We start from the raw sequence: 12,826 nt of genomic DNA, 5'->3' as shown, positions 1-12,826 counted from the left end.
AACTCTGCACAAAAAAGGAGTCATTCCCAGGACTAGATAATACTTTTGTTCAGCTCATGGACTCAGATCTCCAGCATCGTTTGCAGCATCTGTTGCGTGCCCTTTGAGCATTAGTTTGCATTCTCAGAAAATCATCTCTAATATTTAACTACCTGCAGTAGATCAGGTGAAAGTTCAGTACTTGTTTCAAGTTCTAAAGTAAGAATATCTGGAAGTTATAGACTAAAAACTGAAAAGATATATTGATTTGTATAATCTCTGATCATGAGTTAGGTCACCGGATCCAAATCATAATTTAAGACTAGACTCACAAATGCCTACACAGATAGAAAAGATGACACCTGAAATTATCCAAAGTTAATAGTGCCTTTCTTAGGGAGATAATCTCTTGGATATTTTATCCATCGCTACCAGATGAAAAAGATAACCACTGTGATTTTGTTCAAGATCTTTACTGAAAATAAAATTCATGTACGTATAAAGTGATGCACAGATAGATATCTGTACTAGGTCAGCTATCAGAAACTGTTTAGCCATGTCAGCATAGCTCTCCCTGAGAGCTTCTTAGCAGGGCTGTGCTACAAACTATGCTACTCCTTATAACATACTTCCTCACTTATCAAAAGCAGTTTTACTTCAGCTATTTCTATACCATGCTTTACACACACACTTCAAGTAGCACAATTTTTCCATTTTGAACATGTCTTTGATCATGTGCAATTAACCACACTGATGTTTAAACATACAGGTGTCCATCATCTTTAGTTAAATCTTTCCCAAGTCATCACAATCAACATGCAGTGCATCAGACAAGTATTTATCATTACATGGTTGCTTGTAACTTACTACACAATCATTCTATAAACAGATCCATCAGCCAATGCTTAATACAGGGCTTTCACTCTGTACACAGTCATTACTAAGTAACTTCAGCAAAATTACAGACCTACCGTTTCAAAGCTGCCTTTGTGCATCAGATCAATGGGAGGCCTGAAGAGGTCTGCCAGAGTAGTGAGTTTCTTATCAACGGCCCCTCCATTTCGTAGCTCCTGTTCCTGTCGAACTGCACAGCCCCAAGGGGAAAGGAAGAGGAATTAAGACAAAATACTCAAAGACAGATTTATTATTGGCTATATCCATATACACAAAACTTCAGGACTAGAGTCATAAGGTTGGACCACAATGAACAAAATGACTTGCTAATAATACCAGACTCCTTTATTTAGGGACCCTGCTTGTCTCATTTCTCTCAAGCACCAAGAATTTATTTCACTTCTAAAACAGATTTTCTTATCAAATATAAGCATCAGTGGAGGTGGTCATATACCAGTACTTGAATACAAATGAACAAAGAAAACAATTGACTTTTCCTCAGTGACACTTTCAAAAGGGGAAACCTAGAGCTAGATTGTAACATCATAGCATTACTCAGAATATTTCTATATTGGTCTATCTTCTGGACTTTAGGCAATTCCCTAAAATAAACAAAAATATTTATTTCATGTAAAGAAGTAATCTTTAGAAGTGTGTATTTAATATCTAATCTTCCCACAGTTGACTCAGGATACCACCATCTCTCATTGGTCAACAGGTTTTCAGACTTGCTTACATTAAGTACTGTATTTTCACAAACTGAAACACAAGAAGCTCCATCTGAATATAAGAAAGAACTTTTTTACTGTGAGAGTGACAGAGCACTGGAGTTTATGGAGTCTCCTTCCACTGAGATATTCAACCCCCGCCCTGGACACAATCCTGTCTAACATGCTCTAGGTGACCATGCTTGGGCAGGGGGCTTGGACTAGATGATCTCCAGAGTCCCTTCCAACCTCAACCACTCTGTGATTCTGTGATTTTGAGCTTCTGTTTCTGTTAAGCAATGAAAGTATAACTTCCATTCAAAATGTTACAGAACACATTCCTACATAAACATGACTATATAAAATAGAGGTAAATCACAACAATTGCTTACCTACAAACGTAGTGATGAAGTGCGTTTTATGCATCCAAGTCAGTTAAAATGAGCAATAACCATTACATGACACAAAAGCTTTTTTATAGTTTAACAGCTGACAATGATCACAGTGTATGAACCATTTTTCAATAGATATTGGGTGCCATGGGGAAAAAAAGCATCCTTGTGTTCCCAGCCTGGGAACAAGGAAATAATCTGGACTTTTACGACCATGAACACTTTTTGAGAGATAGTCAGACAGCAACATTCACCTATGAAGTTTTATTATAAAACTTTATAATGCTGTATGGTAAAACTTCACTATGGTTTTACATTTTGCACATCTCCAAATGTCTTATAACAGAGTGTAGATCATGAAAAAAGGTTAAGGATATGGTAATTGTCTAAACTGTGTATTTTAATTTACACATCAGTCTTTATTATTTAACCAGTTTATTACTAGAAAACCCTGACAAAATCTGTTAGGGAAAGACACAAACTTTAAGCACTAATTTTTGGTTTGGCATCTAAACATTACCTAACTACACGGGAACCCGATCTGTGGTTACAGATTAGATCAGCTGGGGTCTGACCTGCTAGAAAGCAGCTCTGCAGAGAAGGACCTGGGAGTGCTGGTGGATGACAAGTTGACTATAAGCCAGCAATGTGCCTTTGTGGCCAGGAAGGCCAATAGTCTCCTGCAGTGCATTAGGAAGAGTGTTGCCAGCAGGTCGAGGGAGGTGATCCTGCCCTGCTCAGCTCAGATGCTGAGCAGGTGATGCTCCTCACTCAGCCCTGGTGAGGCCTCATCTCGAGTACTGCGTCCCGTTCTGGACTCCCCAGTACAACAGAGACATGGAGCTACTGGAGGGAGTCCTACATAGTGCTATGAAGATGATAAGAGGGCTGGAGCATCTGCCCCATGAGGAAGAGCTGCAAGAGCTGGGCCTGTTTAGCCTGGAGAAGAGAAGACGGAGGCAGGATCTTATCAATGTCTATGAGTACCTGAAGGGAGGGTGTCAAGGGGATTGGGACAAACTCTTTTCAGTTGTCCATGTGACAGGACAAGAGGCAATGGACAAAAACTGAATCACAGGAAGTTCCGCCAGAATATAAGGAGGAATGTCTTCACTGTAAGAGTGACAGAGCACTGGAAGAGGTTGCCCAGAGAGGTTGTGGAGTCTCCTTCTCTGGAAATATTCAAAGCCCACCTGGATGCAACCCTGTCTAACATGCTGTAGGTGACCCTGCTTGAGCAGGGGGATTGGACTAGCTGGTCTCCAGAGGTCCCTTCCAACCTTACCCACTCTGTGATTCTGTGACCTTGAACACTCTAGCAGTATCAGTGGTAACAACTGCATAACCACTGTAACTCAGCAATGGTATAGTTGGTCTTTATCTGTCACAAAATCATCTTCTATGAGACTTAATGGTTTAAATAATAGCCAAAGCTTTGTCATTTGGAGATTCTGCATATGAATGAATAGATAGCGGTAAACCAATTAAATTCATGAGAATCTTGTGTGCTGCCAAGGAAAAAGCTCCAGGCCTACTCAAAACTAACCTAAGTACCAGAAACACCACTGGCCCTCCAAGAAAAATTCAACTGATTAATTTAACTCCTACACTAGCTTTAGATTCTTCTCCTTTTTCAATTTCCTCCAGAGCAGAAAAAAAGTGGGTTTTGAGAACAAATTTTACCAAGAAAGTATTCACCAGACCAGATCAGACAGAACATGCATATGGTTTCACTCACGCTAATACATGCAAGTGTTTGGACCAGCATCTTCAATATCTGCTTTGTATGTCCACTGCTTAGTGCTTTCCCTGGCCATTCTAGAAAAATCTAAGACTTCCCCCAGAATAAAAAACAAACCTTAACTGAATCACAAACATGTGGCACAGTACTGGTACCACAACAACAAGCAGCCAATAATGTTATTCCAAAATAACTCCTGCTATACAGTAGGCAATTTAAAACCATTTAATGACTGAAACCCACCACAGCCAACAGTGAAAACTATTTCACAACCATAGCTGCTTTAAAAAAAACCATAACTTCTAACATACTGATCTGCACATACTTACTGGTTTCTGTTTGGAAATCTCGAAAGCCATCAAATATTGAACGGGCAGGTCTACGTCTTTTAGGAGCTTAAAAAAAAAAAGAAAAAGTATGTCAACAATCATTTTCCTCCCTCCAGCAAATCTTACACAGAAGCAAAAAATAAGTCAATGATAAATGAAGTTTAAAGTTAGCTCTCTCTCATGGGCTCATCACGCACCTCAAAGTTTTCCCAGTTAACAGAAACACATTTGTTTTTACCTACAATGCATTTCTGTTCTTATCTGATCTCTCATCTAGATCCTGTGCCAAAAAGTTGGCTGGGTTGGCAACACGAAGGCTCTTCCACTAGATCCAGGTATCATTATCTGCAAGAAATCTTCAGAACAAATTAACTGCAGCTGAGTAGAGACAGTAGCCCAGGCAGGTAATGTGCATAGAACCTAAAAGGCCTCTGCCACTTCCAACTAACGACTTTGACTTAAGTCCTGTCATACAGTACAACTGCTGTTTTTAGGGCCCAAACCAAAATTGTCTACCAAAACTTATTCCAACTGCTCTTCCGAATTTCTACTAATTGAAAAAAAAAATTAAATAGTACCTGCAAGCCTTAACTGTTACAAGGCTTGATCAATATTAAATACGTTAGAGCAAGAGAAATGCAACATAGATGCACTGGAAACTCATAATAAGAAAATTTTATTTAGTGTGAGAAAGAATGACCTATGCACAGCTCAGAAAGCAAGTACCTCCAAAACTTAAGAGATCTTTCTGGTTTTGCACTATATTGCATGCAGCATCTTTCATCTTACTCCACACTAACGGCAAAAATAATGAGTGCAATTTTTGCTTATTGCATTCTTCTCGAGTCCAGAGTATCAAGATAAATTAAAGTAAAACTGGAAGAAGGACATGCCTGTGTGAAATGCTTCTAACTCCTGCAACACCTCTAATGCCTGTAAGTAAAATCCCTTTCTCCTCTGAATGCTTCGCCACAAGCAACATTTGCCTTCCCAGGCTGAGCTATGGTCCAGTGCTGATTAAGATTTTCACAGCAGTCCAGGCACATGTTTTGCAGATATCCACTGTGGGGCAAGATGGGTTTGGTGGATGGACAGGGTCATCTCCTGAACTGGAAAAGGCCCAAGCTAATGTGAACATTCTTATGTGATGCTGTGAAACCCAGAAACTGGAATATCTCCCACTTGAGGCTAGAGCTGAAAGGAGCAACAGAAGTGGAACAGCTTTCCAATTTCAGCTATGTTATCAGGCTGCTTCATGCTCTGAACAGAAGTGGCCTTAGTGAGAATATTACCATTAGTTGATGAGAAAGTCCAGGAAACCATCACTGAGCCACAGACTGCCTTAGTATGGCACTCAAGGACAATGTGCCTGTGATCAATGTGTGACAAGTGGGTAAAGAAGGACCAAGTAAAAGAGTCAATAGATATTCCTGCACTTAAGTTCTTGAAATCACAGGATTCTGCAGACCTTTGTCAAAAACTGTTGAGCCACAAAGAAAGCAAGAGAAACAAGCTGGTGTGGTATCTTCAAAGAACCCTCAGCAGGGGATCTTACTCTGGAACCACCTCTAAGCTTGTTACTGGAGAAAGATCACTCATATTAGCAAAAAGATCAACAGAAGGCCAGTTCTGGGTTAAATCTGAATCTTCACATCATGCTCTTCTCTAGCACAGGAATTAACAACAGAAAAAGCATGTTTCCTATAGGTATGAGGATGCTTAGAGATGAGCATGTGCATGCCTTTCTTTGATAAAAAGGGCAGTACTTGAAATCCAGATGATGTGGGGAAAGCTACACAGACAGCTAGAAACAGTCTGGTCTACATAAGGACAGAGCCTCATAAGGCTAGAGCAGTATCATAAACAGAGGAAGCCTTACAGGAAGCCTTAGATCTCCATATAGATGTGGAACTATACAAAAGGAGAGGATAGTGAACCAGGCAATCCAGTCATACTGTAGAAGTTCTACTCCTGTGCTGCAGTAAAAGGACCACTATAGTCAAGGTCTGAAATTGAATACCTGAGACTTGGTGCATTAAGAGTATTAGATAAGAACTAGACAGTGTATTAGGTAAGTATTTAAAAGCACTTCTATTACCTCTTTAATTAGAGCAAAAGATAGCTCTAAAGCAAAAGTTAAGAACAAGCTTCATAAAACAAACATGAAAACTAGCTGCAAGATGTAGCCCAAAGAGCAAATAAAATTCCTAAAGGAGAAATGGAGAAAATTATGAGCTATCACATAGTTCAGGTCTTCTTTCCAACTCTCCCATTTCTCTGAGAAGCAAGCATTTGTCCTCTTTGGCTTACCCACTTTCACTTGTCAATCAAACCTCAAGCTTTTATCCTGCCACCTTGAACACTTTTACAGCAGTATCACACAGTTCTGAACCTCAAAAATGCTAACAACTCACTGGTATATATTTAGCATAGCTAACTGACTGTTGCCTCAGTGTTTCACAAAACAAGCATTAGCAAATCGGTACCACTGGGAACATAGCTTCTCTAATGCGTGAGGTTTTCAATAACATGGGCGTATTTCTAAGTATGCAAATATGTTACATGGACATAGAGCTGAAGCAGGAAAAAATAAGAACAAAAATACATACAACGCTTTCTTCATTTTCAGAGTTCCACCTTTATTCTGTCACTTTGCTCATCTCAGGGTATTTAAAGAAAATGCAGAAATAGAGTAAGAACACTGGCTTACCTCCAAACAAGGGCTCAGGCTCCACTAAAATTTCCTGTTTTTGAGGAATTGGAGCTCGTACTTCATCCCTAACAAAGAGGAAACAAAAATTAGAGAAATGATAATGTTCCAAGCCTATGTAAACCACTCCCCATTGTGCTCCAAAGGCTCCTGCAACTTGAACCAGCTAAGGACACTGCTATACTGTTGCACAGAATCAGAGACTTTGGGTCAAAAGGTTCCTCAAAAGACCATCTATTCCCACTCATGGCACTGAGACAGGACTTAGTGCACTTTGAATTAAGATCTTGCATGGATAACCTTTTAAAGCCTTGAAAGAAAACGTTTACACAACAAAAATTCTGTTTCAGTACTGGAATGATAAAGATTGGGATCCAGTTATCTAGCTTTATCTTTCCAATACTGAAAAAGAATTTTTACCCGTCATAACTTTCTTGAACTTCTCTGCTGTTAAATAATCCTCTGGCAACCCTCCTCCCCTGATTATTTACATAAAGGGAAAAAATATATATGTTTTTATCCTCCTTATTAAAAGCTTTCTCCTGTTGGAAGACTTCTTCCTTCCACTTCTCACTCACAGCCCTTTGTTTTCCACAGGAAAGAAAACAATGTCCTCTGAGAAAAAGTTAACTTTTTCCAAATCTTGTTTTCCTCTGGATTCTCCAATTTTCCAGTATGTTTTTCTAAAGGAGAGTAAACTATTCAGCTTCAGCTGAAGCCTTACCCTAAGAAGGAGAGGAAACTAACATACATATGTATGTATGTGTGTGTATATATACATACATACATACATGCACACACACACAACCTGTATTTTACAGTTGAGATTCCCATTTTGTAGACTACTACCATATGGATCATAAACAAACAAGTAAGCTAGAATAACGATGGACATTTTTCCCCCCATGTTATTCTTTGCTTTCATAGCTGGGCTCCCTCACATAATCAACAGTTCAGCTATGTCTGCAGAGACTACTAGATAATCTGAAATCAGGGTTATAAGAAATAAAATGACAAAGGGCTATGAATCAGTATCACATACTCAGTGTGGTCACCTAGCCCATGGAGCTAAAAAAAAATAGGAGATCATAGGCTCACCCAGGAAAATGCACTGTTAAATCCTGCCTATGGACTACTCCTAAAATGCCCTCTTCATTAAACTCTCAAAAGTTTAAAATATATGGTTTGTGGCTCTTGGCCATGCAGGTGTCAGTTAACTCATTAAGTAACTCATAATGTCAGCAAGATGCACTAACCTTGCTATTAACCTCCACATCTTTGATTGCTGTTGTGAAGCTAGTTATTCTCCATTTTGCATTTGCATATTTATGTCTCTCTCTTCCTAGAAGTAACACTAAGCTGACCAGCACCTGGAGGGTGTCAAGTATAAAAAAAAGGATTCCAATAAAAACTTGAATCTTAAGTCACTGATGTGCCAGAAGTTGTGTATAAGAACACTAATACCTACAGATACAGAGTTTTAACTTCATTACCTGCCAAAGGTTCAAGCAGGAAGGCAATTAAGATCAATTTTAATGGTCAGTACTGAAACAGCTGTTTAAACTCATACATGTGCTTCAGAAGTACGAGTGGCAAGAATTTTCTTTAAAAGATAGTTCTCTTTTCCTGAAATGGAAGGTTTTTATAAGTATGAAAGCATGGCTAAGTTTAATTTAGCACACTTAAGGAATGTGACTGATGCCAATCAGCTTCCACTCAAAATACTGTTTATCCCAAACAGATAATCAGCACTGAAAGATTCTCTTGCCAAGCTCATGTGGAACTCCGTCCTTCATTGGAACAGATATGCAAGATACTGATGCAGATTTGGTAGTTGCTTATTTCTCTATATTGGTTAACACGATCTAGCCCTTTAGTGCCAAATCTAGCTATATTTAAGAAAACACAAGAAAACCCTTACAAACAGGTCTGAGGTAACTATACTTTTAAGGACCAAGAGAATGGAATTCTTTCTAGCTAGCAAACTAACACAAGTCAACATTGCTAAGGCAATTTAAAAGTAAGAATCTCTTACTACCAGTCCCCACTTTAATGTCTTGATCTCTGCCAGCCAAAGCAGTATGTATAAGCTAGAGACTACTTCTGAAGTACATGTGAGAGAGACTTTTATTAAAAAAAAAAGAAAAAAAAAATGAAGAAAGTAACACTCATAAAGAGATAAAAAGATTGACAGGACAGAAGACAATGACATGTTGCTTTTATAAAGCACTTAAAACAGCCAGATGCCAACCCTGAAGCATTACTATAACACAATCAACTAGCAGTGAAAAGAGTGAGGTGCAAGCTGCCCAGACTCCAACTCCTGTGCTTCAGTTATCAGAACAACTTATTAAATAAGAACAATATTGGAGCAATCAATTAAACAAGATCATCAAAGAAGGATGTATGTATTACAGTGAAATGACAGCAGGCTAGGAGAAGTGACCATTGCCATATTTGTTTTACCTTTCACAATTAAACTCCTTACACAGACTACTCATTTATACAGACATTCATCGGGTACGTACTCTGTATGCGGTCGAACAGCAGACACTCCTGCAGAACTGGTGCTAGGCTCCTCTGCTATGCCTCCACCATCCAGAAACATAGTGACAGCCATCTCCAGATTGTTGTTGCATGCTTCAAGCATATGTTTTCCCACGCTTTCACTGGCACCTGCGATGCCAAAGAAAAATTAAAGCATTCTTCAGAAAGCATTCTGATTTGAAGTGCTGGGAACAGTTGATCAGCAAGCTTCAACTCTCAAAGCATTTTAGTACTTAGAAAGAACAGCTCACTAGCTGTCACTAAAATACAACAACGAAATCAGACAAACACGTATCTGACAAGATACTAGTTTCCATAAGCAGAAAATTTAGTGGAAGCCATCTGAGGCAGTTTAGCGTGGTTTTTCTTTCTCCTTATTGGAGTTCAGATCTTTTTCTGATATAAATTTCCAAACTCTTAATAGGCACTCCAAACTTGACTTCTGTTGTGGAATACAAAAACCCAAAATCTCAACTAACAGAGAGAACACTACATCAGTAGCTAAAGCTTCTCATCTAGATATAATAGATACTTAAAGATAGAAGAAAAGGCTTCCTGTTTTATTGACTGCACCCCTGCATCTAAAGGGCAAAAGCAAATCACCAGAAGCTCAGTTTGGAAAGTGCAAGTATAAGAAAGGGGGCGAAAAAAAGGCCAATTTGCAGAAAACAGAAAATACCATCTGTCTATACAGTTACTTGTATAATGACTAACATTATTAAAACAGCTCCTAAGCCCAACTGAATCCAGTCTTTTTCTTGGTGCTCAAGATGAAACACTTGTTCCTACTGTCACTTCAAACTCAGAGGGTAAGCATCTCTCCCTAAGACCTCAAAATCACAACTAACAAAGGCATCCTCACCTGTGGAATCTCCTGCCACCTATTACCTTAGCAGGCTGCTTACTCCAGCATGTCTGGAGATGGCTGGCTGCCAAACAGTTTATGTGAAGCCTGGCAGAGCAAAACAGCAGCAAAATGCAACTGAAACAGTTTGGGAGTAGTTTTGGATATGCACTAATTCTTACTAGTTTAAGGCTCCCTGAAAGTCACTATAGAAACCTTACTTCCTAGTATGAGAAGCAAAATCAACATCTGTTTGAGCAAAATGCATTTCATTTTCTTTCATTAGATGTTTCTGAGATCTTCTAAAAAAGAGTTGAGAAGCTCTAGCTTGAAGAATCTAGTAAGAGATAATACACTTTGAAACTGTGCAGATAAATTAATTCTCAATGACCTACTCCATTACTTTAAATCATAAAGACAAACAGAGTGTTTGAAGGAACTAGTTTTCATAAATCAGTTTGCCAGGAAAAGTGTGATTTGATGACAGTCATCTGTATTTTAAGACGTTAATCAAGATGAAAAAAATGTGCAAAAGAAAAACTAATGACATCTTAAAAAAAAAAAAAGTGACAGTATTAAGTCTCACATGTTCAAATTGTTATTTGGTATTTTAAGGAGCTCATTTCAATATTAGCTTAACTGAAGCAATTAAATAATATCTTTATAGTTTGGAATAGACACATCACCCTACAATTTCATAGTCATGTGAAGTCGCTAATTTGCAAGAACTAGAGGAAAAATGATATAAGCTGTCTATTATCTAAAGATTTACCAATATTCAAAGTGTTTGTACAAATTCTTCATCACTCCTAAATAAACTGAAGTTTGTTTTGAAACTTAACAAATACTGAATATTTTCTGCTTGCCAAGACAAGCACCGAAAACATAAATATGAGAGCAAAAAGATCACACAATTTCATTGATAAAGATATACAAGAGCTAGATTATTATAGCTTTTCTTTATAAGAACAACAAAGAAAAATTTTTTCTGCTATCTGGAGAAATGTATTCAAGGACTATAGCTCCTCACTCCTTCTTATTAGATTCTCTAGAATCAAATTGTCAAATCATGTTTATTTAGTCTCCTCCCTAAAAACATTAGAAACTTTGTACACTAACAAGTCAAAGTTAAAAGCTGGTAATACAAACCATTGAGAGTGCGCACTTCTTAGTACCAGTATTGACAAGGCAAGCTCTGGAAGAGACTTGCAGATATAACCTTAAATTCTACTAAAACTGAAAAACAGAACAGAACTTCCAAATTCTATTTTAACAGTAGATGCATAAAGTCCAACAGGTTTTTATTTTCTTTTTGAAAGTGTAAGATGTGTACTCTTATGTTTAACAAACCATCTGCATAAACAGAAAAAACCGTTAGGACATACAAACTAGTGTCACCCCAACTTGCCTGCTTAGCTTTTAGCAAATATCTTAAGCTCTACTGAACAAACAAACAAACAACAGCAACTCAACAAAAAGAAAAGAGAGCACAGGCATGTACTATAAGGAAATATATTTGCTGTAGTTTTTTTTTTTTTTTTTTTTTTTTTTAGGGTTTAAATGACTTTGGTAAGGACAAGTGAGTGATCAATAATTTCGCAGTATACCCTACCAGTACATTCACAGCATACCAGTTAACATCCTCAACGTTCCTGTTCAAGATCTGAGTGCACGAAAGTCTGAGTAAAGGGACATAACCTGAAATTAACTAGTTAAAGCCACTGAATTAAAAACATTTTTCATTTATTTCAACTCAAAAACAAAGATGTTCTCACAAACATTTTATTAAATACTCCTTCAGCATTTGATATACGGTATCTCACAAGCAAGGGGGAAATTATAATGAAACAGACTGCATGCAAAGTGGGTCAAGTGCACAAAGTACACAAGCTAAAGTAGGAATTATCATTCACTGTAAACTGAACTTGTAACAGCAATAGCAGGTCATTCCCAAACTGAAATTCTCAGTAAGCTGACCATGCTTTAAGAGATTTTTTTTAAACGTAAACTTAGCAGTAAGGTCTAGTCTCCATCTCTATAGTGTATTTTGTTTTCACTATATTAGTAAGAGAATCAGTATATCAAGACTGCTAACTGACTGAGAGGGTATTTCTAATTTATTACCTAGAAGATCAGGAGTGTAGAAAAGAACTGAAAGGAGTCTCTATACTCTTGTTTTCAAAAGCGAAGGGAAAACCCACTGTATGCAAAAGCACAGGCCAGAGGGAGCACGGAAACTCCACCATAGCTGGTGCAGCCGCCAGCCCGCCCTGGAGACCCCCGAAGCACCGCGCTCTCGGTGCCTGCCTCAGCCGCACGGCGCCGTCGGCACAGGCCACCGGCACGGGCCAGGCCCCCCAAGGGCCCCACTGACAGGCCCGAGTGCTGCCGGCCTCCTCCCTCCTCCACACTGGGGCAGCCGACTCCGGCCCCGCCGGCGCTCCAAGCCTCCCCAGGATAGAGAGAATAACGTCCCCTGGGGCAGCCCACCAGCACCGCTCCGCCTCGTCCCGCGTGAGGAGCGAGGAGTCGGGGGAAGCACCTCCCGCCGCGCGCCTCTGCTCCCGCCCCACTGCAGCGGGCCGGGCCTCCGGCCTCCCGCCTCCGGCCCGCCAGGGCTGCCGCCTCTCTACCCGGCGGCGAGGACGCTGCAACGAAGACGAGTAGGAGCCGCCCGTTAAAC

The 12,826-nt window shown here is 39.3% G+C and overlaps 1 protein-coding gene across 4 annotated transcripts in view; it reads right to left on the bottom strand.

Annotated features, from left to right (window-relative positions):
- UBXN7 (UBX domain protein 7) overlaps positions 1-12,826 on the bottom strand; it is a 34,716-nt gene that overhangs the window by 21,753 nt on the left and 137 nt on the right. The window contains exons 1-5 of one of the 4 annotated variants that reach the window (XM_062582919.1): positions 12,634-12,767; positions 9,281-9,428; positions 6,753-6,820; positions 4,043-4,108; positions 951-1,063 (exon numbers count right to left, since the gene is read on the bottom strand). In XM_062582919.1, coding sequence (XP_062438903.1) covers positions 951-1,063; positions 4,043-4,108; positions 6,753-6,820; positions 9,281-9,402 — 369 coding nt within the window. In that variant the 5' untranslated portion in view covers positions 9,403-9,428; positions 12,634-12,767. Of the gene's footprint in view, positions 1-950; positions 1,064-4,042; positions 4,109-6,752; positions 6,821-8,008; positions 8,096-9,280; positions 9,429-12,267; positions 12,768-12,826 lie in introns of those variants that run through there. The other 3 variants (XM_062582917.1, XM_062582916.1, XM_062582918.1) reach the window with 3 other exon arrangements.

Source organism: Rhea pennata, chromosome 9 (genome assembly GCF_028389875.1).
Source record: "Rhea pennata isolate bPtePen1 chromosome 9, bPtePen1.pri, whole genome shotgun sequence".
Lineage (NCBI taxonomy): Eukaryota > Metazoa > Chordata > Aves > Rheiformes > Rheidae > Rhea > Rhea pennata.
Note: the sequence above shows the minus strand (reverse complement) of the source record. Positions and strands in the feature narration are given on the sequence as shown.